Genomic DNA, 26,720 nt, shown 5'->3' on the forward strand with positions numbered 1-26,720 from the left:
TTCTCCATATATACTTGTTTTATTATTATTATTTTTTAAATAAACTTTGGTATTCCTTTGAAAGAATAGTTCTTTTTTTCTTTTTGGTTTTTTGAGACAAGGTTTCTCTGTGGAACCTTGGCTGTCTTGAAACTCTAGTCTGTTTAGACCAGGCTGGCCTTCAACTCACAGGGATCTGTTTGCCTTTGCTTCCCCAAGTGCTGGGATTAAAGGCGTGTGCCACCACTGCCCAGCTCAAATAGTTCTTTCTAATGAAATATATACTTTGATATTCCTAAACCTCAAAGATGAAGAGGCCAAAAGTTTGTCACTTACCCACACACATTTTGACATCATTCACTGTGAAGTCTGGATCTGGCATCCTAAGAAATAAACACCAGTAAATGGGAAGCACTATTTCTCTAATCAGTATGGATCTGTTCTTAAAAGAATGGAGAACTCTACAAAAATATCAATCCTCATGTTTAGCTTTAAAATATAAATATATATTTATATAGAAAAAAGCAAAAATGTTAGTAGCAATTATCTAAAAGTTATAGAGTCAAGAGACTTAAGTTTCTTTAAGCTCATCTACACTTTTCATTTCCAGGTATATTACTTTTGAAACAAGAGACATACTTCACAAAGCAACTGATAAGTTACTTTGAAATACCTACTGTTCTGGGTTCTCAACATTGCCACTGTCTGAATTCCTGGGTTTAACAGTCATTTTGTGGCCATCTCCGGCTAACACCAGAGCACTTACTTTATTCCAAGTCCATCAGAATTCTTGAAAATCAGAGGGTCTCTCAAGCCACCCCGCTGGATATACTCTACATTAAAATCTGAAAGCATATAGGGAAAAACCTTTAGAGAGGAATCACTGAAAAGAGGAAAAAAGATTATAAAAGAATTTTTTTGTTATTTGTTTTTTTGAGACAGAGTTTCTCTGTGTAACAGTCCTGGCTGTCTGAAACTTGCTTTGGAGACTAGGCTGCCTCTGACTACCAAGTGCTGGGATTAAAGGCATATACCACCACATCCGGTTTATAAGAGAAATTTTTAGCCAAGCAGTGGTGGTGCACGCCTTTAATCTCAGTACTTGAGAGGCAGGCAGATCTCTTTTGAGTTCGAGGCCAGCCTGGTCTACAAGAGCTAGTTCCAGGACAGGCTCTAAAGCTACACACAGAAACCCTGTCTCGAAAAAACAAAAAACAAAACAAAACAAACAAACAAAAAAACCTACTTCAAATCTAGCAGAATGAGCACTCAGACAAAATAAATATATACTCAACAGGCGGTATTTTTAAAGTTGTACAAGATGTTAAAGCCACAGTTCAATGACTTCCCATCAAGGGGCTCTGAATCCGAACCAAAATGATACTGACCTTTTCCCTCCATAAAAGTAACAAAATTGGCATTGTATTTGTTAGTGTGGAGCTTCTCTTCCAAGTCAAAAGTTCTTTTCCCTTCAATTTCATCATCTGAAATGCCATCATCTTCATAGCGACGTCGCATGGTACCACGCTGTAAAAGGAAGGATACAAGGATGAAATTATGTACTTTTTCCTTCCTCTCTACCAATCACTGCTCCCTAGATGTAGAGTATGACTTTCAGTTTTAGTTGTTAGTTTAAATCATCCACTTTTCTTTCTCCAAGCTCAAGATTAACGGATATTCTCAGAATGCACAAAATAGAACAAGGTTTTAATCAGCCACTCGGTTTCCAACCTGTGAAATTTACATTTTGTTTTAAGACAGGATTTCTCTGTGTAGTCCAGTCTATCCTGAACTCACTCTGAAGTCCACAGTGGTCTCAAACTCAGAGGTCAGCCTCCCTCTGCCTCTGAGATCAAAGGTGTGTGCCATGACATCCAGTTGAATTTTATTTCTGCTATCTCTTTAAGCCTAAAGAAGTAAATTCACTATAAAAACAGCCAATTCAGACCTAATAAATATCTATCATGGCTTTTGAGAGTGTGAACATTTAAAGACATTCAAATAAGGGCTGCAGAGATGACTCAATGCTTAGCTGCATACTACTTTCAGAGGACGTTAATTCAGTTCCTACTACCTATGTCTGACAGCTCAATTCCAGCTCCAGAGGATCTAATGCCTGTTTGTCTGTCCTCATTCACCAGCACTCACATGCACAAATTCATATGCAGACACACAAGCCTCCATAATTAAAAATAAATGAATACACGATTTAAAAGACATTAAAATATACAGACAAAATTTTTCACTGACAATAAATTTACCTAAAATTAAATTTGTAAAACAATCTAATTAGGGGCAAGAAGGATGACTCAACAGTTAAAAGGAATCACTGTTATTTTTTTTTTTGTTCAGAGGATACAAATTCAGTTCCCAGCACCCCAACAGGAAGCTAACAACTACCTGTAATTCCAGTTCCAGGGTATTCTAATGGCACGTGCCGAAACACAAGCACATATATACTTAAAAATAAAACCTTTTGCCTGGTGGTGTTGGCGCATGCCATTAACTCAACAGGCAGTTCAATCAGCCAGCCTGGTCTACAAAGCAAATTCTAGAACAGCCAGAGCTGTTATACACAGAGAAACTGTTATCAGAAAAATCAACCAACCAAACAAACGAACAATCCCTGAGATTTCTGAAATTTTATGTCCAGAAGTAGAAGCCTTAGAAGGAAATGATGTAAGATCAAGATCTGCCTTTAAAATATACCTCCAAACTCACATACTCCTATACCTCTCACCTCTCATCAGGGTTCTAGCTAAGCTCAGTCTCCTTCCAAGCATTTGTGTCACCCCATTTATACCACCTAAAGCAAAAATGGAGAAAAACCTATGGCTAAACGGACCTAGGAACTTTTTAAATTTTTGTTTTGTCTCTGAAATAAGGTTTCATTTGGCTGGCCTACAACTCCTGGAACCTAAAATCCTAGATTCTGTCTCTTACTGTCAGTAAGATATTTAATAATCATGATTAAATGAGGGAAACCAATGTAAAAAAAAAAAAACCATATATGGGCTGGAGATTGGTTCAGTTAGGAAAGTACTTGCCTAGCATGATTGAAACATGGGTTCTATCTCCAGAACCAAGTAAAACCAATCCAGAACTTGGGAGGTAGAGAAAGGAGAATCAGGATTCTTGGCTACAGAGATCAAGGCTATATAAAACCTTATTCTCAAGGTTCAAATATATTAGCAACTGTTGTTCTAAACATGAGTCAATACTGTACCTCACTTCTATTTGCAAAAATAACAGCTTAAGGGGGAGGGAAATGGGAGGCGAGGAGGGGGCAGAAATTAAAAAACAAACAAAAAACAGCTTAACTGTCTAAAGACAAGACCTACATTATCTTTTCTTTAAATAGCAGGAAAGTTTCTCATTCCCCCAGTAGGCCTCTAATATTTCTAAGTTGAAGCCTTACCTTCTGTGAAGGGTCTTTTTATATTTTTACTTTATGCGCATTGGTGTTTTGCCTGCATGTATGTCTGTGTGATGGTGTTGGATCCCCTGGAACTAGAGTTACAGTTGTGAGCTGCTAAGTGGGTGCTGGGAATTGAACCTCGGTCATCTGGAAGAACAGCCAGTGCTCTTAGCTGTTGAACCATTTCTCCAGCCCCATGAAGCTGTATCTTAAAGTATCCTTATACCATGTCTAATCATAAAATCTACCAAATGCAATTTAATATGAAGTGGTCATTCTTATAAGGTGTTTAAAAAGCCTTTGCTTTATGTGGTAGAATTGCTAAAGGAGAAGAGGTATACCTAACAAAAATGAAAAGATTCAAACATTTTATAACCCACCTTTAAAGATAATTGATATATGCTTGCACATGCTGCTGTAAATCTCAGAAATTATTTCAGAAGTGATAACGCCTTTAATCACTTCTTAATCACAGGCGGATTCCTGTGAGTTCGAGGATAGCCTGGTCTACAAGAGCTAGTTTCGGGACAGGTTCCAAACTACAGAGAAACCCTGTCTCGAAAAACCAAACAACAAAACAACAACAACAAAACAAAGAAACCAGGAAATGGTATAGGTAAACACTATTTCTGGAAATTTTTATTACAGCTAAGTCTATCCATGTGTTATGAATGTTAAACGCATTTCCAGGCTGGGTGTGACTCAATGCTAGAGTAGAGTTCCTCTAACTTGGGCATGGTCCTGAGTTCCATCCTAAGCACCACTTGGGGACAAAAAAAGCTTTTGTTACTACAAATCAGTAAAAAACACTGTAATGCAACATACTAATCTTCCTAATCTATAACCTATGTAAAAATTACATACAATCTATAATCTACAGACTGAAAACTAAGCATTAAAGTAGTCAATTCAACTTATCATATTATCATGCTGTTACTACAGTGAGCACTGAATCTTTTCTGCCACCATCTCACCTACAGCCAATTCAGGCATAAAGAAAGGCAAATGAGAAGCTGGGTGATGGTGGCCCATGCCTTTAATCCCAACACTCAGGAGGCAGAGGCAGGCAGATCTCTGTGAGTTCGAGAAGTTCCAGGACAGGCTCCAAAGCCACAGAGAAACCATCTCGAAAAACCAAAAACCAAACAAAACAAACAAACAAACAAACAAACAAAAAACCAAAACCCAAAAAAGGCAAATGAGGTCATCCAAACCACCACCTACAGATACAGGTATTCATTCTCCCCCTCCAAACAGATCACCATAATGCTCATTCCATACATGAAGCACCTGCCTTACCAGCAAACTGGTCAACTACTCATTTTGGAGTTGTCATTAGGATTACTGTTTCCATCCTGATCTTACAGAATTTCCTGGGTCAAAGCAACAATTAAGTAAGGGCCAGGCCTGGCAGAACATGTGAATAATCAACCCCCAGCCTTTTGTAGAGAGAGCATATCAAGTTTGAAGACAACCTGGGCAACATGATACTAGGATAGCCAGATATACATAACAAGACCCCTGCCTCCTCCTCCTCTTTTTTTTTTTTTTTTAAGGTAACATTTAAACAGTGGTTCAAGTAAGTTGTAGATCTGTTGCTCTCTTGTCAGAAATAAGTAGGCCCACATCAGGAGAAAACTGCAACAAACAGAAACTGCATGTGTTCTAAGGCAAAGCCTGTTTTCACCAGCAGTTGAATCTTCACACATAGCTTTGGGCATAATTTATGATACCCCGAGAACTCAACAACAATCTCCCTTTGAGACTAACAAAACACATTCTACTGGTGGAAAAAGGCTGATAAAAACCTGAGACAGTGAGACAGGACTATAGTTAGCAATACACCACAGAGGCAAACATTTGTTATGTGGACAATTCAACAGTATTTGGTATACTCACACTGTAATGCAACCACTACCACCACCACCCACATCCACAGCTTTTCATGCAAGATATGGTAGTGCAAGCCTATAATGGTAGTAAAGCCACAGCACTGGGACTCAAATTTGAATCCAGCTGGGCTAAGTAGTGAGAGTCTCTCAAAAACCTAAAAATAACCTAAAAATATTTGTATCACCCCACATTGAAAATTGTACTAACATGTATGTTTTCACTTTCATTTTATTATTTATTTAGTTTTTTTTTTCAAGACAGGGTTTCTCTGTATAACAGCCCTAGCTGTCCTGGAACTCCTCTGCAGACAAGGCTGCCCACGAAATCACAAAGATCTGCCTGCCTCTGCCTCCCGAGTGCGCCACCACTGCCCAGCCAATCTTTTTATTTTTATATTGTGTGTATGTGCAGGAGCATACTGCATAGCAGAGAGTGAGAGAGAAAGAGGGTGAGTGTGTGCGTGTGCATGTGCGCACGCCTGTCATTCAACTTATGGAAGTCAGAGGACAACTAGCAAAATTGGGTCCTTCTTCTACCCTATAGGTTTCCAAGATGGAATTCAGGTGGTCAGGCTTGACAGCATGTTCCCTTAAGTGTTGAACCATCTTACCAGTCCTTCATAGTTCCTCTTCTGATAACATAATCTAAAATGCACAGGTTCAACCCTTAAGGATAAGCACATACTCAAAACTGACTTCAATGAAGGAAAGGGACACGTTCTACGAGAACAGAAACACATTTTTCATCTCAGTCTCTTCTGGACTCAACTTTGAATTTAAAAGGAAACTATCTAGAAAATGTTGAGCTCTTCAATGAGGAAATGAGAATGTGTAAAGTAATTATCACCCATGCAAGGACAGTCTACTGATCTTTGGCAAATAGCCAAAGGAAATTCAATACGGAAAGGCCAGTGTTTTCAACAAATGGTGCAAGAAAAATTCAAAATTCATGTGCAAACAAATAAACATACACTAACTGTATGTTATCTGGAAGCAATGGTTCATAAACCTAAATGTATACTATAAAAATATGCAACTTTTTTTAGCCAGGCTTAGGTGGCACACACCTTTAATCCCAGCACTCAGGGAGGCAGAGGCAGGCAAATCTCTGTGAGTTGGAGGCTAGATTAGTCAACAGAGTGAGTTCCAGGACAGCCAGAGATACATATAGAAGCCATGTCTCGAAAAAGCAATAAATAAATAAATAAATAAATAAATAAATAAAAATGGGACTTTTAAAAGATAATATAGGAGAAAACCTATGTTTGGCAGTGAGGAATTTGGGTTTTACTTGTGAGAAAGGTATCGTGTAACCCACTGTCTCACACCTGTTTTGTATCCGTCCAAGGGTCACCTTGAACTCCTGATTCTTCTGTCTCTACCTCCTTCAGTGCTCTAATTACAGATGTACCACCATTTTTTTTTTTTTTTCAAGACAGGGTTTCTCTGTAGCTTTGGAGACTGTCCTGGAACTCACTTGGTAGACCAGGCTGGCCTCGAACTCAGAGATTCAGCTGTCTCTGCCCCCCAAATGCTGGGATTAAAGGCATGCGCCACCACCATACTCTCAATTCCAATACTTGGAAAGCAAAAGGAGGTGGATTTTAGTGAGTTAGAGGCCACCCTTGTCTACAAAGGAAGCTCAAGGCCATTTAGAACTACATGAGACCCTTTGTCTAGAAGAGAGGGAGGGAGGAAGAAATGAAGGAAAAGAAAAGAAAAACTATAGATTTAAAAAGACACATAGTTGCTGATAGAGAAAGGAAGGGGAATGCACAGCAGATTTTTAGGGAGTGAAATGTATTGTACTATAGTAATACATTTGTCAAATGCCACAGAACTGTAGAACAGAGTGAATACTTACTGTGAACTTGAGTTAGCAGGGTTGGGGAGATAGTCCAGCTGGTAAAATGTGTACTGCTTAATGAGGACTGAAGTCAAGAATACACAGAGAGAGAGGCAGAGTGGTGTAAACTTGTAATTTCAGCAACATGGAAGTCAGTGACAGGTGGATCCCTGGAGCTATTCACCTAGTCAGTCCAGACCAGTGAGGAACTCTTGTCTCAAATAACAAAAAGGATGACCCTGAAGAGTAACAACCAGGGGAAATTTCTGACCTCTACACATAAGCATATACCATCCCACACAAATGGGAACACACACACACACATACATACACACAAGTTATCCTTATTGACCCACTGATTCTAACACACATACCACACTAACGCAAGAATGTTACTCGGGAAAACAGAGTGGAAAAATTGTACTTCCCACTCCATTATTCAACATACCTATAATTCCAGCATTTAGAAGCTAAAGCAGGAAGATTAAGAGTTCAAAGCCAGAGGCTGGCATCTAGAGGACCTGGGTTTAAATCCCAGCACCTACATGCCAGTTAACAATTGTCTATAACTCCAGTTCCAGGAAATGTGACACCCTCTTCTAGCCTCCTCAGGTATCATATATGCAGAATATATAGATACATAAAAGCAAGCAAAATAGCCATAAATATAAATTTTTTTTTTAATTAAAAAAAGTAAGTTACGGGCTGGAGAGATGGCTCAGAGGTTAAGAGCATTGCCTGCTCTTCCAAAGGTCCTGAGTTCAATTCCCAGCAACCACATGGTGGCTCACAACCATCTGTAATGAGGTCTAGTGCCCTCTTCTGGCCTTCAGGCATAACACAGAAAGAATATTGTATACATAATAAATATTTTTTAAAAAAGTAAGTTACACTAAAAATCAGAAAACAATTTAAGGGCTTGAGGAAATGAGTTGATGGTATACTAACTTGTATACCATGCACAAGGCCCTGGGTTCCATTATAAACAACACAAAACAGAGTTTATTAAAAAGTTAATGCCACCAGATGGTGGTGCATCTTTAATCCCAGCATTTGGAGGCAGAGCTTTGTGAGTTCAAGGTCAGCCTGGTCTACAGAGCAAGTTCCAGGACAGGCTCCAAAGCTACAGAGAAACCCTGTCTCAATGCTCCTCCCCCTCCCCCAAAAAAGTCAATGCCAAGGGAAGGAGACACAAGTAGAAAACATTTTAAACTTAACAGCCTATGTACTATCTATCATAACACTGCAATTCAGTCACTGCACCAAGAAAGTAAAGCAGCACAGACAACATATAAATGAAAGAGCATAGTTTTTATTTACGGATGTTGAAATTTCAATCTTGGTTAGTTTTCATGCCACAATACTGATCTTTTTTTTCCAACCATTTCAAAACCCAAAAAAGGATTCAAATACATATTCACACACATTCATGGTGGCATTAAACACAATCAAAAAGTAAACAAACCATTCAAACGTCCACCAAGGTATACACGAATAAACAAGATGTGGTTTAGCTGTATAGAAAGTGTTTAGTCACCAAAAAAGGAATGAAACTCAGACGTGAACCACAAACTCCTGCTATGTCAAAGAATCCAGACACTAAAGATAATATATGATCCTACTGATAAGAAACATCCACAATGAGTAAAATCCTTACAGACACAGAAATTAATCAAAATGGGTTTCGGAGGCTAGGGAGTTATGGGGAGCAAGTCCTTAATGAATACTAAGTTTCTTTTTAAGATGCTTAAAAATTTGGAAAATTCAGACCATTTGTCATTAAAAAATGACAATTTCCTTAGTTATGACAATATATTTCTGGTAAGATCATGTTCTTATTCTCTGGCAAGATATCCTACAGTAAGCCAGGCATAGTGGTTTACATCTGTAACACCAGCCCTTGGGAGGCTAAGGGATGGGATCAAAAGCTATCAGGCAGGGCCAGATGGCATTTGCACAAACCTTTAATCCCAATTTACAGGAGGCAGAAGTAGGTGAATCTCTGTGAGTTCAAGGCCAGACTGATTTAAAACAGCCAGAGCAGTTACACAGGGAATCTTGTCTCCTTAAAAAAAAAGTTAGCAGGTGGAAACTTGAGAAATGGCTCAATGGTTAAGGGGGGGGGGGGAGTTTGTTGCTGCTTTGCTGAGGACCTGAGTTTGGTCCCCACACCAACGTAGTAGCTTACAGTCATCTGTAACTATAGTTCCAGGTGACCCAGAACATTAAGCATGGACAAAATGCACTTATAAACATGTAGACAAAACATTCAAATACATAAATTAAAAACAAAGACTTCCAGTCATGTTATGATACTACCTCAAAATTTTAATAAGTAAATGAAACCTAGAGAAATTTAATTTAAATTATTTTTCATTTTATGTGTATGAGTGTTTTGCCTACATATATATCTCTGCATAACATTTGTACCTTGTGTCTGTAGAGGTCAGAAGAAGGGACAAATGGTTTTGAGGCACTATGTGGGAACTAGGAACTGAACCCCAGGTCTTAGACAAAAGCAAAAGTGCTCTTAACTGCTGAACCATCTCTCCAGCCCCCAATCTATAGAAATTTTAAGTGCTAAAATAATTAGAGACACTGTACCATGATGTTCAAATTAGCTGCAAATAATTCAGTCAACAGTAATATGCCAGATGGTGGTGATGCACGCCTTTAATTCCAGTACTTGGGAGGCAGAGGCAGGTGAATCTCTGCGAGTCTGAGGCCAGCCTGGTCCACAGAGTTCCAGGACAGGCTCCAAAGCTACAGAGAACAGAGAACTCCTGTCTCAAAAAACAAAAAACCAACCAAACAAACAAAAAAGAAACAAAAAGAAAAACAAAAAAAAGTAATATATAGTTAGTTAGGTGTGGTGGTACATACCTTTAATCATACAACTTGGGAAGCAGACAAACTAAGGTATTTATCAACCACACAGGATAAGTACATCCTTGATCCCTGATCTGAACCAACAAACCACTGCAAAAGCAGCAATTGGAGAGATGTGAGCAACGGAAATATTTTAAACTATTCTTTGTTTTTCAGTAAGAATTGTTTAAAAATAAATTTTTTATTTTTTTTAATGTGTATGAGTGCTTCACTGCATGTATGTCTGTACACCATGTGTGCTCTGGGTACCCTGCCAGAAGGCAGTTCCAGATGCCCTGGAACCATAGTTACAGGTGGTTGTGAGCCACTGTGTGGGTTCTAGAAATAGAGCCCAGGTCCTCTGCAAGAGCAGTCAAGAGCAAGAGCAGTCAAGAGCTCTTAACTTCTAAGCCATCCCCACAGCCTTTTGTTTTGCTTTGTTTTTCTAGTCAGGGTTTCTCTCTGTAGCTCTGACTCCTCTGCTCCTTAAGTGCTGAATTATACTTTTTTTTTTTTTTTTTCAGTAAAGCAGAGAGGGGTTTATTTGAAGAGCTTAAAAAAGATTTAAGCACAAGAATCAACAGAGTGCTTAGTGTGGGTAAAGTGATCTCAGAATAGTTGTTTGATTATGCTATTAACTTACCCCCACACACACCATTTTTTTTCTTTTGATTAAAAACCAGAAATGGAGATGAATCAATGGCTAAGAGCTGGCTGTGCAATCATGAGGACCAGTGTGGATTGCAGCAATTTAGGCTGGATATGATGGCACCACCTGTAATCACAGCACTGGTGAGACAGAGACAGAAGGATGAGAGATTGTAGGCCAGCCTAGGTTACATGAGATCCTATCTCAAAAAAAAAAAAAAAAATTAATAAAAAATTAATTCTATATTACTACTAGTTAATATATAATCTTTAAAATTTAGCAATAAACAAAAAGAATTGTATCTATACTAAAGGAATTTTCCTCAGAAACTGAACAGCGGCTAATACACCTAAGACAGTGCTACTTATTTTCAATCTGATGACAAAGAACCTATCTCTTGTATAATCAAGAGATTTTTATTTCAAAGGGACATATATCAGAGGTCACCATTCTATACATAGAAATCAATGAATTTCATTAATAGGCTAGGCACACAAAAACCATTCAAATGATGATTAGATCAGAATGAGATCAAAAAAAAATTTTAGACACTAGTTCTGCTTTAAGATGTTTCTAAAACTGTCTCTTCCTAAGTGAAGGGTATGAAGAAACATAATTTGGAAAAGAAAAAAAAATCTATGAAAAAGATGTCTATTTTTTGTAAATATTTAAAATTTTTATGCATATGTATGTCTGTGTGGTTATGTGGTCATGAGTGTGCAGAGGAATTGTGGTGTCCATGAGCTCATCAGGCTTTACTCCCACCCCTATACCACCCCCAGGCACACCCTGCAAAGATGTAGTTATAGCCTCATCTACTGTGCTGGGAACTTAACTTAGGTCCTCTACAATAGCAGTAAATGCTCTTAACCACTGAACAACTCTCCAGCCAAGGCTCCTATGCATACACAGGACAGATAGATTGAAAGCTTCTGAGATCTAAACCATCAACATGCTGCAGTTATTAACAGTACCCAAGACATGGAAGCAGCTGAAGTTATCTATCAACACATGAACAAACAAGAAAATGAGACATATAAACATCTCTTTCAGCTATAAAACAATAAATTATAATACTGACAGGAAAAGAAAATAAGACTCAGACAAAAATCTCATGTTTTCTCTCATTTCTGGGATTTAATATTTACATTAGAGGCAAGATAAAACAGATAGCATAAAAGTAGAAAGACAACCAGGTGCACACCTTTATCCTTTAAATCTCAGCACTTGGAAGGTAGAGGGCAGGTGCATCTCTGAGTTGCAGCACAGCCAGGACTGTTATGCTAGGCAGAGAAACCCTATTTTGGAAAAATCATAAAAAAAAAAAAAAGAGCAAGTAAACATATCTTGAAAAGATATGAGCAAGTACATGCATGAAAATGTCACAAGGAAAGTCACTTCTTTATGGAAAACAAAAAATTAAAAAGAGGGATGGACATGGTGATTCATGTTTTAATTCCAGAACCTAGAAGGTAAAGGCAGGCCGATCTCTGAGTTCATGACCAGCCTGGTTAACAGAAAAGTTCCCCAACAGCCAAGGCTAAACAAAAAACCCTGTCTCAGCTGGGCAAGGTGGTGCAGGCCTTTAATCCCAGCACTCTGGGAGGTGGAGGCAGAGGCAGGTGGATCTTTGTGAGTTTAAGGCCAGCCTGATCTACAAGAGCTAGTTCCAGGACAGGCTCCAAAGCTACAGAGAAACAGCCTTGAAAAACAAAAACCTGTCTCAATCAACAATAAATAATAATAAAAAGCACAAGCAGTAAAATAATAAAACCAACAATAACACTTGACTTAATTTTTTTTTTTTTTTTTTTGAGTCAGAGTTTCACATATCCCAGGCTGGTCTTGAAATCTTGAAATCACTATTTAGCCAAGGATACCCTGAACTCCTGCTCCTATGGCTTTCATCTCCCAAGTACTGAGATTACAGGCTGTATTATATGCCCTATTCCAAAACTTTTGTTTTGAGATTTGTATTGCTAAAAAAACATCAGGCTGGCCTCACAAGGAATTCAGGTAATGAGGTTTGGTGGCAAGTACCTGTTGAACCATCTAACTGGCTTTTGTTTTTTAAAATCCCCCCTCTTCTTTTTTTCTCCCTCCTCATAGCATCTCCACAGGTTCATATGGCCTAGATAGGCCTCAAATATTGTTCTTTGGCCTCTACCTACTCCCAGGGGCTAGGACTATAAGTATGTGACATTATACTCAGCTATTTTCAATATGTGGTCCCTGACCGCATTATCTGGGAAATAGGTAGAAATAGAATGCTCAAATCTTGTGCTAGACTTAATCAGAAATTCTGGGAATGGGGATCCAGCAATCTGGCTCAAGTTGCTTCCAGATGGTTGGGGTTTTTTTTTATAATTATATATAAGTTATATCACCTAAATATTTCCCTTATTATAGAATTATGCTAATAATATGTTCAAAAAAGTCTCTACTTATGTCTGTGCTATCCTGGGTTAAACTGAAACTTTCAAGAACTCACAGTGGTAATGAACCAAGGAACTCCACAATGTGGCCCAAAACTAGCTGTTAACTCCAATTCCAGCGTATCCAACACCCTCTTCTGGCCTCTACAAGCATATGGGGGCAAAATACCACATACTTTAAATACTTTTTAAAATGTTTATTGAAGGCAAGGTCAGGCAGTGATGGTCTACAGAGTGAGTTCCAGGATAGCCAAGGCTACAAAGAGAAACTCTGTCTAGAAAAACAAAACAAAACAAAATAAAACATTTATTAATGTAGAATTCAGGCAGGCATGGTAGCTCATGCCTATGATTCCAGCACCAAGGAAGTTAAAACAGGAAAATTACCACAAGTTTTAGGCCAGCTTGAGAGAGCTCTTATTTTAAGACTGAAAAAAGGCAATTAGGTGTGATGGTGCTGCGTGCCTTTAATCCCAGAACTCCTTAGAGCTGGAGAGAAAGCAATGTTAAGAGCACTGTTCTGGCAGATGACCTTTGTTTATCAGCACCCATGTTGAGTGGCTCACAAGCACCTGTAACTTCAGCTCCAGAGGGATTTGACACCTCTGGATGATGGCTTCATCTATGGGCTCCTGAAGTCACATGCACATATACATAATTAAAAATAAATTTTCTAAACAAAAGCAATCTACAGATTCAACTCAATGCCCATCAAAATCCCAGCAAAATTCTTCAAAGACCTTGAAATAATGGTACTCAACTTCATTTGGAAAAGCAAAAAACCCAGGATAGCCAAAACAATCCTGGACAATAAAAAAACTGCTGGAGGCATTACAATCCCCGACTTCAAACTCTACTACAGAACTACAGTACTGAAAACAGCCTGGTACTGGTATAAGAAAAGACAATGGAACCGAATAGAAGACCCGGATATCAATCCACACATCTTTGAACACCTGATTTTTGATAAAACAAAAAATATCAAATGGAAAAAAGAAAGCATATTTAACAAATGTGCTGGCATAACTGGATATCAACATGTAGATGACTGAAAATAGACGCATATCTATCACCATGCACAAAACTCAAGTCCAAATGGATCAAAGACCTCAACATAAAGCCAGCCACACTGAACCTCGTAGAAGAGAAAGTGGGAAGACACTTGAACGCATTGGCACAGGAGACCACTTCCTAAATAGAACCCCAGCAGCACAGACACTGAGAGAAACAATTAATAAATTGGACCTCCTGAAACTGAAAGCTTCTGTAAAGCAAAGGACACAGTCAACAAGACAAAACGACAGCCTACAGAATGGGAAAAGATCTTCACTAACCCCACATCAGACAGAGAGGGCTGATATACAAAATATACAAAGAATTCAAGAAACTGGACATCAAAAGATCACATAATCCAATTAAGAAAAAATGGAGTACAGAGAACTCTCAACAGAGGAATCTAAAATGGCTGAAAGACACTTAAGGAAATGTTCAACATCCTTACTCATCAGAGAAATGAAAATCAAAACAACTCTGAGATTCCATCTTACACCTGTAAGAATGGCCAAGATCAAAAACACTGATGACAACTTATGCTGGAGAGGTTGTGGGGGAAAGGGAACACTTCTGCATTGCTGGTGGGAATGCAAGCTGGCACAACCCCTTTGGATGTCAGTGTGGCGATTTCTCAGAAAATTAGGAAACAACCTTCCTCAAGACCCAATAATACCACTTTTGGGTATATATCCAAAGGATGCTCAATTGTGCCACAAGGACACGTGCTCAACTATGTTCATAGCAGCATTGTTTGTCATAGCCAGAACCTGGAAACAACCTAAATGCCCCTCGATCAAAGAATGGAAAATGTGGTACATTTACACAATGGAGTACTACACAGCAGAAAAAGTAACATTTTGAATTTTGTAGAAAAATGGATGGAGCTCGAAAACATTATTTTGAGTGAGGTAACCCAGACACAGAAAGACAATTATCACATGTACTCACTCATAGGTGGTTTTTAAATATAAAGAAAACCAGCCTATAAACCACAATTCCAGAGAACTTAGACAACAATGTGGACACTAAGAGATACTTACATAGATATAATCTACATGGGAAGTAGAAAGTATAAAAAGATAAGATCTCCTGAGTAAATTGGGAGCATGGGGACCTTGGGGGAGGATTAAAGGGGGGAGGGGAACAGAGAAAAATGTAGATCTCAATAAATATCAATAAATAAATAAATAAATAAATAAATTTTCTAAAAAGCTAGGTGGCTGGTTTGAGATAGGTCTCACTATCTAGCTTGACTATCCTGGAACTCTATGTAAACTAAGGGGGTGTCAAACTCATAGAGATCTACCTGTTTCTGCCTCGGCCTCCCCAGTGCTGAGACAAAAGATATGAAGCACCCACCACACTTGGTTTAAAATGCCAATTCTTGTCAATTTACCAAACATGTCAAAAGATATGTACCACCACACTTGGTTTAAAAATACCAGATCTTGTCAACTTACCAAACATGTAACACTTCATTATGTTCTTTTATATCTGTTAAAAAGTAAGGGTTGGGAGCTGAGTAGTGGTGGCACACGCTTTTAATCCTAGCACTCGGGAGGCAGAGGCAGGTGGATCTTTGTGAGTTCGAGGCCAGCCTGGTCTACAAGAGCTAGTTCCAAGACAGGATCCAAAGCTACAGAGAAACACTGTCTTGAAAAAACAAAACAAAACGGTTGGAGAGATGGCTCAGTGGTTAAGAGCACTGGTTGCTCTTCCAGAGGTCCTGAGTTCAATTCCCAGCAACCACATGGTGACTCACAACCATTTATAATGAGATTTGGTGCCCCCTTCTAGCCTGCAAGCATACATGCAGGCAGAATACTGTATACTAAATAAATAAAATATAAAAAAAAAAGCACCTGCACATTAAAAAAAAAAGAAACTAAGAAATAAAATGCAGATTCTATTAAGTACTAAACATAAAAGAAACTCTATGCTGTAAGAACTTAATAGGGGGCTAGAGAGATGCCTCAGAAGTTAAGAGCACTGGCTGTTATTCCAGAGGTCCTGAGGTCAGTTCCCAGCAATCACAGGGTGGCTTAGAACCATCTGTAATGAAATTTGGTGCCCAATTCTGGCCTGCAGGCATACATGCCAGCAGAACACCGTTTTCTTAATAAATAAATTAATTTAAAAAATAACTTAATAGGAAGCTCTGACCTGGGGGGAAGACACTTCATAGGGCTGGAGAGGAGAGACAGCTTGCTTAGTAATGTGTGGGGAAGTGGAGGAAGACCTGAGTGAATGTACAGAAACAGGCAAATCCTGAGTGAATATATATTCTCCACATGTCAAGGACCGAATGCCTCAGATCCATGGAAGAAGGCAAAGCTCCTCCCCACTCCCCATTAAGGCTCAGAGGGATGATAAAGTCTTCCTCTGGTCAAGTTTGAATGTTGCAAAAAACTAAAAAACTCAGTTCCTTACTCCAAATTTTACAGTCCTGAGACTGCTCCCCCTATAGACATCTCCTTCTAAGACTGGTTAACTCACCCTGTTCTGTACATAATAAAGGTGCAAGGTTCTGGGTTGCTATGTAGTTAGTGCCACTCCATCACAGCCCACCTGACTACAGTTGTTCTGTACAAGTGTCTGTCCTTTCTTTGTTACCTGGTAGTTCCAGCCAGGGTTCCAGGACCCAAGGCATACTGGTATTATTGGTGGTCAACAGTACTTGCTGTTCCTTTAGCAGACCTGAGTTCAGTTCCTAATTTAGCTCATAAGCACCTTTAATCCAGCACCATGGAATCTAATACCTACCCTTTCCTGACCTCTGAAAGCACATGCTCCCATGCATACACACAAATAAATAATATTAAAATAAATCTTAAAAATAATATGTTGGGCGGTGGGGAAGAGACAGAAATCTTTAATAAATAAATAAATTAAAAAAAAATAATATGTTGGGGGCTAGAGTGATGGCTCAGCAGTTAAGAGCACTGGCTGTAGGGACCAGAGAGATGGCTCAGAGGTTAAGAGCACTGGCTGTTCTTCCAGAGGTCCTGAGTTAAATTCCCAGAAACCACATGGTGGCTCACAACCAACTATAATGAGTTCTGGTGCCCTCTTTTGGTGCCCAGGTAGAACACTGTATACATAGTAAATAAATAAATCTAAAAAAAAGCTTAGCTGGGCTTGGTGGCACACCCCTTTAATCCCAGCAGAGGCAGAGGCAGGCAGATCGATGACGGCCTGGCTCACAAAGTGAGTTCCAGGACAGCCAGGGCTGTTACACAGAGAAACCCTGTCTTGAAAAACCCATAAATAATAAACGAATAAATAGATGAACAAATAAATAAATAAAATGCTTACGGGGAATAGTGATATACACTTTTAATCCCTACGCTGGAGAGGCAGAGGCAGGTGGATCTCTGCAACTTCAAGGCCAGCCTGGTCTACATAGTAAGTTCCATGATAGCCATAACTATGTAGTAAGGTTTTGTCTTGGAAAGAAAAAATAATTAAAATAAAATAGTAGTAAAATGAAACGCTTTCTAGAGAAAAAGTTGATTAAGCATAAAGGATAATCCCACAGCAGTTCATATACAAATTCAAATAGTCTTTGTATAATTAGGAGAATTCTTGCAGGTAGGAGAAGTGTTTAAGGACTAAATTACTGCTAAACTGACATTGTTTTCTCCTTAAAAGTACAAAGGAAAGATCTTGGTAGACTAGCATTCAGTTCTACAAAACCAAAAGACTGACAAATTAATGTCTTCAGGATGTCTTATACTTCAGTCATGCCTGCTGCTACCCAGGGAAACCATTTCCCAGTATCAAGGAACCAGGGTAAACCAAACTAATTATTACAGTAAACTGGAGAACATATAACAGAGCAAAGGTAACTCAATGGTTCAAGGAACATAAACAGTCTCTATCTTTCTCTAATGACCAGAAATGAAGCAAAAAGACATAACAAATTATTATTCCTTGGCACTTCCCTTCCCTTTGACTCTATCTTAACCACCCCTCTCTTGAAAATTAAAGCACTGTCACCAGTATTTTACCCCAGAACAGATTAAATTGTGTTACATTCTAGTTTGTTCTTGGTGTACTCAGTTAACCAAGTCAGTAATATGAGAGTTTCAATGATATAATGGTACCACACTATGCATATGCCATGAAAAAGAATCATGCTTGGCTACAAAACATACTACACAGATAAAACTGAACTTCCCATCTTATATTCAGTTAGATATCATGAGTCACAGGAAAAATGAGGATCCAAGAGGTTTCCTTCAATATACAATTACTGAAAATTGACTTTAGAGAATAAAACTGGGCCTAGTGTTAGTGGCACACACTTTTAAACCCAGCACTTAGGAGATAGAGGCAGAAGGATCTCTGTGGGTTCAAGGCCAGTCTGGTCTACAATGTGAGTTCCAGGACAGCCAGGGCTACACAGAGAAACCCTGTCTCAGAAAACAAACAAAAGTTAAAAAAGTGTGCCCTATCTTAATGAATGTACTACACTATAAGATACAAAGTCACATCTACACCTCCTTTACATTCATTCTCAAAACATCTAATAAATGAAAAGCCTATGGTTTCTCTTAAGTATTTTTCTAATCATTCCCTTTAATTCTCCCATCAGCTCTCAATAATCCCATACCAACCTACTACATGAATCACCAGTGTCCTAACTGGTCACAAATTCATTCCTGCACTCTCCCTGGGTTTGTCTAAGGATAGCAATCCCAATCCTTTCTGCAATTCAGTCACAGATAATGTAATCTAAACATACTACCACTCTGTTGAGTCTCTGTCTTCCCAGCACATTCATAATATTTTGTCAATATTCTAACTTCTTCACTTACATAGTTATACTGACCTTTTTAGTTAGTGTTTTAATTGCTTGAGAGGTCTCTCAAAAAGTCAAATCCTGCGAGGTGGCGATAGTGCATACCTTTAATTTCACCACTCAGGAGGCAGAGGCAGGCAGATCTCTGTGAGTTCAAGAACAATCTGGTCTACAGGGTGTGTTCCAGGACAGGCTCCAAAGCTACACAGAGAAACCCCTGTCTCAAAAAACAAACAAGCAAGCACATAACCAATCAAACAAACAAAAAACATAAAAAAGTATCACCAACAAAGCTGAACAACTTAGTAGACCTTAACTAGACTGTCAACTTTGAATCCTAGCTCTGTCCCTTCTTAGCTAGATAACTAACCCAGGACAAATTACTTAAGGCATTATGCTTGTTTCCAAATATATAAAGGGAATCGTAGAATCCACCTTTGCTGGGCAATCATGGTGCACACCTTCAATGCGTAGGAGGGTGGGGGAGGGTGCAGGCAGGTCTTTTTAGTTTGAGGACAGCCTGATCTACAGAACAACAACACAGAGAAATCCTATCTTTTGTTTGTTTTGTTTTTTTTTTTTCAAGACAAGTTTTCTCTGTTTAAAAGGCCTGGCTGTCCCGGAACTTGCTTTGTAGACCAGGCTGTCCTCAAACTCAGAGATTCACCTTCCTCTGTCTCCCGAAAGCTGGGATTAAAGGCATACGCTACCACTGCCCGGCTGGAGAAATCCTGTCTTAAAAAACAAAAAACCAACCAAACAAAAATTCACCTTAAAGGTTGTTGAAAAACAAATTAGCAAATGGTTTTGCATCACTTAAAGACAGAGATACACTCTTAAAACTGAATTATACTGCAAATGCACCCTTATAACATCATAGAGCATACTTACACACATAGTATATCTGCCCTCAATGTTATTATGACACATCACTGTATTGTATGAGAATAATAACAAAGATGTCTGTACATGGTCAACACAGACACATTCTATTTTCAAGTGTTAGTGGATCATGGCTGGTTGGATTAGGAATTTTAAGGACCAATTGCACATTCAAATTATGTGTGTTATTATCCAGTAACAATGAGCTATTTTTCCTATCACAGTGTGATACTTCTTTTATCTTTATCTATAACTCTTTAAGGACAAGAAAAAAAAATAGAATCAGTATTTTCATTTTTTTTAACATTTATTTATTGTGTGTATATAGCATGTGCAGGTAAGAGCCCTTGCAGATCTTAAAAGTGCATCAGACCACCTGGAACTAGAGTTACAAGCAATTTTGAAGCATCATGGGGGTGGGGGTTGACTAGGAATTGAACCTTCATGTAAGTCTTAAAACTCACTTTAAAATATAGTATATCTTACTTAAGACCCAGGTATAGTGTATGCAATCCAATACATGATGGAGGGAGAAGCAGGATCACTAGAAACTTGAAGCCAGCCTTATTTGCATAGAAAACCCTATTTTTTTTTTAAGACAAATGCTTAAAAAAAAGTGTGTGTGTGTGTGCATTAATTTTTAAAAGTTACATTATAAGGGCCTGGAGAGATGGCTCAGTTGGTAAAGTGTTTGCCCTGCAATCATGAGGACCTCAGTTTGATCTTCTGCAGTCTGGTAAAAGCTGAGTGAACATGGTGAATCATGCCTATAATTCCAGCAATCAGAGGTGGAAGTAGAAGGATCAGTTCAAGGTCATCCTCAGACAACGAGGTCTCTGTGAGACCCTAGCTTCAAAAACAAAACAAAACAAAGGCACCAACGTGAAAGCTGGCCAATCGGTTTAGCCAAAATATCTTTTCTAAAAATTACAGTGAGAGTAGTAAAGGAAGACATAACATCTGGCCTCCATACTAACATACCAGGTGAGCACAACAGCACAAATATGGGCATGGGCACACACAAAATAGACAAAGTGAAGTGATCAAGGCCTCCACATGCAAGCATATACACATATACAAGAACAAATGTACACATATACAAAAATACAACATATTATTTTATACGACACTGTGCAATAGCTCATTAACTAAGAAGAAATAGGCTAGTTAAGGGTGGCATGACACAGGAAGAAATTACCTTACATAAGTTAAAAAAAAAAAACAGGACAAAAGTCTCACAGAATCTCTAGATATCCTTACTTCAAGACTTCTCTACTTTGTTAAAAATGTGAGATGTTTTGTTTGCTGAAAAGGCTTTTCCTTTAAACACCAGACTTTTAAGTTCCTTTTTAGGTAGCTATCAAACAATTCAACAATTCTATAAACTTGAAAAGTTAATTCCAGAGGCTAGAGAGCAGCAGTTAAGACCACTTGTCCTTGAAGGAGACCCAAGATCAGTAATCCTTCACCCACACAATGACTCACAAAAGTCTGTATTCCAATTCCAAGGGATCTGGCCTCTGTGGCATTTGTATGCATGTGGTAACATAATACATACATACATGTAGGTAGACATATCCATAAAACAAATCTTTAAATTTATTTTAACTATATGTATTTGTATTTATAAATAAATATTTTTGATTAGGTGTGGTGGCACACGCCATTAATCCCAGTACTTGGGAGGCAGAAACAGGTAGATCCCTGAATTCGAGGCCAGCCTGGTCTATAGAGTTGTACAGGACAGCCAGGGCTACACAGAGAAATCCTGTCAGGAAACAAACAAAATAAAAAACAAACAAACAAAGATTTTATTTATATATTACACAAATATTTATTTATATAGGTATCTAGATATATATAAGAGAGACAATTTTTTTTCTCTGTATAGCCCTGGCCATCCTGGAACTCACTCTTGTAGACCAAGGCTGGACTTTAACTCAGAGATCTACCTCTCTCTGCCTCACAAGCGCTGGATTAAAGGTGTGTGCCACCACCACCCAGAATAAAATCTTATAAATGGATATGGATTCAGGGATATAAGATAAATCCCTGCAATACAGCTGACCAGAATATATGCACGTCAGATATAATTGCTGATACATGTCAAAGCATTAAAAATTAGATATTTTATGTGTTTTATATGTCTGTACATGTGTGTGCTTGGTACCCAAGGTGGTCAGAAGAGGGTATCAGATCCTCTGGAACCGGAATTAGTTACTTGTGAGCCTCCATGTGGTACCGGGAACTAAACCAGGTCCTCTGCAAGAGCAGCAGAGTGCTCTTTAGAGTGCTCTTAACCACTGAGCCATCTCTCTAGCCTTCCATACCAAATCTTTTTTTTTTTTTTAAACAAGCACATTAAAAGAAAAAGAAAAAAGAAAGCAGGCAAGGTAGTTCACACTTGAAATACCAGCATTCATGAGGTTGAGGCAGGAGGACTGCCACAAATTCCAAGCCACCATAGGCTATAGTGTGAGAAAGTATCTCAAAAAAGCAAACAAAAGAAACCTGTAGCCTTTTCTCTAAGAGTGAAGATCACCAGAAAATGTATTAGGGAACTATTTATTTACTTTTCTTCCAAACAGTCTAAACACAGAACCCAATAAAATCACTTAAGTTCTTCAGTAATATTCTAAGCCTTTGAGTTCACCAGATCTCACATACAATTTTGTGGCTCTCCTACCCTACTCTACAAACTCAAATTCAAGTGTTTAAAATAACTGCACGGAGAATAATGCTAACAAAGGTCTCCATGACTAAGGAGAGACAACAACTCCTAGACTGCAGCAGAGAGATCCTGAGAGGGAAGCAGACTAAAAACACCCAAATGCACATACAAGCTAATCCCTCCAAACTACAACAAGAGTTCTTTCAGTAACATGTCTCATAAATTCCTTCCAAAATATTATGACACAGAACTTAAGCAGCATCCAGTATTGCCCTCAATCAATTACCTCAATAATCCTCCAAACTCACCAAACTGTTAACTTATTAAAACAACCAGTTAGCTTAACCCCAAAAAATCCATAGCTTATTAATGCCCTAGCTCAAAACTTACAAATTTTAAATAGTCAAATAATGCTAATTTATTGAATAAAACTATCCTTCCTTGTTTTTTCCCAAAATTTACATTCTAATATAATGTATTCAATTAGATTTACAACAGTATTGCTAAGTTAAGAATCTTAGTCCGGTTGCAATCCACAAAAACCTTTCATTTGCAGTTTGCAATGATTTCTATAAAAGTTTAGGCTGTAATTCCATTTCAAAACAGGATGAATTAAGGATCTAACTATTTGACAAAAAAACAAAACATAGGATATTATTATACCTTCACCCCTCCTCTGGTACATGGAAAAGCCATTTAAATAATTACTTTCAAAAACAGGGAGTTGAAAATACTAACCAATCTCTGGCTGTACCGAATCCTTTCTTCTTCAGGTTCCATCTCTTACTCTTCTGATGAAAGTACTGTAAAGAAACCACTCTGGGGCTGCCTTCCTCTTCCTCCTTAGGAACCAAATTGCAAAGGAAATGAACAGATATAAGAACTCATTCTCAAACTTAAACATTCCTCATTAAATTGAAAGTTAAGAATCCTTTCACAAATTTGGAGCCTTTACCCACATGGGCAAATAGTGTCACGTCTTGTCAACATTAATCACATCACAACTATAGAACCCGGTCACATCGTTTGTTTCTGCCCATAGGATTGCAGTTAGCAAAACTTCCCGGCAACATTAGCAATAAATAGGTTAGACAGATTAGATAGACAGACAGGAAGACAGACGAAAAGCCTCAGGATTTACTCCTCCCCACTCCCAATTTTTTTGAAATGGGGTCTCTCTACATAGCCTGGCTGTCTTAGAACTCACTATGTAAATCAGGCTGGCCTCAAACTCAAACGAGATCCGACTGCCTCTGCTTTCCGAGTGCTGGGATCAAAGGCTCATGCCACCAAACCCAGCAAGAACTTTTATTTCTAAAGCCTGAATGACCAGTTGGAAGTACGCGCAAAACTAATCCAGATGCTAAACTAATGAGTTCTCAAACAAGTAATGAAAAACTATCAGCAAAAAAGGCAGATTACTTTCATCAAAAAGAGGGCAAGAAAAAAGTTTTTACAGGAAGACTCCAAACCAATGCCCCATAGCATTCTAGTAAGACTGCGCACAGTTGTTGCCTTCCCAGAACTACCCTCCACAACACAAGGTGTACAACTCGGAAACAAATTTGAGAGTTGCAATACGGAGGCAAAAACACCATCTGATCCAGATGGGTAAATAATAAATGAAACGACTATTAAATAAAGACAGGTTGGCTCGTCAATCAATCCATAACACCAAGAAAGGGTTTTGATTTTTCTAGATATTCTTTTTGCTGGATAATGGCTTCCATTGGGAATGCAAATGTTTTTCTCTCTTGTAAATATATTACGGCCACGTTAACGGAATCCTTTCAGGGGACCCGATGACATAGTTTGAGAGAGCAGTCCGTGGCACTGCCCTCCTCTGCCTCGGTCGTGAGGGCCATAGCCTGCCCCCGCCAGGGCTGGACAGGAAAGCGGCAAACCTCGACTGCTCCCCCAGGGAAAAGGCGTTTCTATGGTTCACCCCTTGCAACGAAATAAAAACTTTACATCAAGTCTTTAGATCAGACAGGGAACCAAACTTCCCAGGGCGGGGGAGGGGGGGAGGGGAAATCTCACCGGGGATTTTGTTCTTGAGTTCTTGTCCAAGAGAGAAGATTCCAAAAACAGAAAAAAATTAAATCCCTAACGTCGTCTTCGGTTTTTCTGTGTATTAACCCGGTATCCAGACACGGGTCAGAGCGACCCGGAAAAGAGGAAACAGTTACTGAATCAAGCCTCTTCGGGCTTTACAGACTCGGAGTCCGAAGCGTTAGGAGAGGAGAGCAAGACACTCGGCGACTCCCCCGGACCGGCAGTCAGCAGCCCCAGCCCGAGACCTGGGCACCCGGCCGCGAGGAGCACCCTCCTCTCGGTACCCTCGGCAGAGCGCAGACGCTTCCGAAGCCCAGGAGCCACGGCCGATCAGCTGAGATCCACCCGGCCGACGCTCCCCGAGCCGCCCGGCCCCCCGGAACGCGGGCCCCGGCCCCGGGGGGCGGAGGGGGCGGGAGGAGCGAAGCGCTCTGACTGGGGGCCCCCGGCTGCCTTTGCGTCGTCCCCTAAGCCGGGGCTCCGCGTTGCGGGACGATCCCCCCACCCCCCGGCTACTCCCCAGTCGCAGAGGAGGGACTCCGGGGGATGGGCCCCCTGTCGTTGCCCTTCCACCAGAGGAGCCCCCTGCCCGGGAGAGGAAAAGCCGCGACAGGCCCGGGAGCTGGAAAGGTGCTCCGCGTCCCGCCGCTACCGCCGCTGCTGCTGGGGAGGGGTGTTGTTTCCCTCACACAGGAGGATCCGCTGAAGCAGCCGCCGCCATTTTGAACCCGTCAGATTCTCACATACACACAGCTCCTCCGGGCTCACTGCGCAGGCGCCGTCTCCTCACCCCCCCCCACCCCCGTCGTCTCTCCACCCCCACCTCCTTCAAGCCTCCCTGCGCTCCTTACCGCTCTCCCGGACACACGTGAACGCGCACGCGTCACTCCCCTCGAACGCGGACACGCCGCCGGCGCGCGCACGCGCGGAAGCGTCGGCCTCGAATCGCCCGCGCCCCGCGACGCCGACGCGGTTCCCCGCCCTCCCCACCTAGCGTCAGCCCGCAAGCTCTCTGGCCGGCCTACCGCCCCCGCTCCCTGCCCGCCTCCTTCCAGGGCACCGGCGCGGCGGGAGGCCTGCGCCTGCGCGCAAGCTGCGAGCCTCCTCCGCGGGCTCCCTCCCCCACGCCGTACTCTCGACACACACACGCACACACATGCACACGCGCGGGCACACACGCACACACACAACTTCGCCTGTGACCCCGCCCACCGCCGGCCAGCTGCGCCAGCCGCCCTCCCCCACCGCTCTAGGCAGGGCTGTGACCCCCGACCCCCACAAAACACAACGGCCCCCCACACGCAGTAGGGAAGCATCTCCCCTTCCCCTACTGGCATCTCTGCCCTAGGCGCCCAGACAGCCAGACGACCGAGGGCCAGGCGGCCTGTGCCAGGGCAGCCGTTGGCCGCCTCAGCGCGGGGTCTCCCGGGGTCATGCCATGGGAATGGGCCAGAGCCGGGCGCCGCGCTTGGGCCTGCTCAGCCCGAGGGGGCGCAGAGAGGCGGCGTCTTCCCGCTGGGCGCCCTCCCTCGCGCGCCGGCCGGTGGACCGAGGCCCACCTGCTCGCCATCCCGGAGTAGGCCCCAGCACCCCCGCTGCAAGGCCTGGCCGCCGTTAGCACGGGGGGTTCCTCTGTGCAGCGACCCGGTTCCGCCTCACCCACTCCTTGCCGCTCCGAAGGGGCAGGAAACGGGAGTAGTAGCATGTCTGTCCTAGGCTCGGTTCCCACAGGGGAGCTCCAGACGCTTGACAAGGGCGTCCACAGGTGCTGTGCGCGACAGTGGGATCCACGACGGCTCGGGGGCGGCGGCGGCCAGCGCACCCACCGCGGGCCACAGGCGCCCGGGGAAGTGGCCCAGGAAGCCCCTGCTGTTGGCCACGCTCAGGTTTCCGTCGCGCCGGTGCCCTCGGCGGCCCGGGTGGGACGTGACCCCGCCCCCGGCGAGTCGGGGCGCCCCCCACTGAGAGGGGCGCGGGCCGCCCCTAACCCCAGGGCCGAGGCGTGTAAGGGAGGCCCAGCCGGGAAAATGTCTCCGGTCTGTGTGCGCAGCTTCGCGCGAGGGTCAGCGGTGGGGCAGCGGCGGCCCAAGCTGCCCGGCCCTGCCCACGAACGGGCTCCCACGGCTCGACAGCTGCCCGACAGGCTAGCAGGCTTCGGACGTCGACGG

The 26,720-nt window shown here is 41.3% G+C and overlaps 1 protein-coding gene across 4 annotated transcripts in view; it reads right to left on the reverse strand.

Moving 5' to 3' along the window:
- The window catches only part of Kdm2a (lysine demethylase 2A), a 73,383-nt gene extending 47,140 nt beyond the window's left edge, over positions 1 to 26,243 (reverse strand). Inside the window, exons 1-5 of one of the 4 annotated variants that reach the window (XM_050136571.1) lie at positions 26,112 to 26,243; positions 23,236 to 23,339; positions 1,368 to 1,506; positions 746 to 824; positions 316 to 362 (exon numbers count right to left, since the gene is read on the reverse strand). In XM_050136571.1, coding sequence (XP_049992528.1) covers positions 316 to 362; positions 746 to 824; positions 1,368 to 1,506; positions 23,236 to 23,277 — 307 coding nt within the window. In that variant the 5' untranslated portion in view covers positions 23,278 to 23,339; positions 26,112 to 26,243. Of the gene's footprint in view, positions 1 to 315; positions 363 to 745; positions 825 to 1,367; positions 1,507 to 23,235; positions 24,488 to 24,537; positions 25,263 to 25,403; positions 25,750 to 26,111 lie in introns of those variants that run through there. The other 3 variants (XM_050136572.1, XM_050136568.1, XM_050136570.1) reach the window with 3 other exon arrangements.
- Between the last annotated feature and the right edge of the window lie 477 nt (positions 26,244 to 26,720).

The sequence above is a fragment of the Alexandromys fortis genome, unplaced genomic scaffold (genome assembly GCF_014885135.2).
Source record: "Alexandromys fortis isolate MF-2015 unplaced genomic scaffold, M_Fortis_MF-2015_v1.1 scaffold_3, whole genome shotgun sequence".
In the NCBI taxonomy this organism is placed as follows: Eukaryota; Metazoa; Chordata; class Mammalia; order Rodentia; family Cricetidae; genus Alexandromys; species Alexandromys fortis.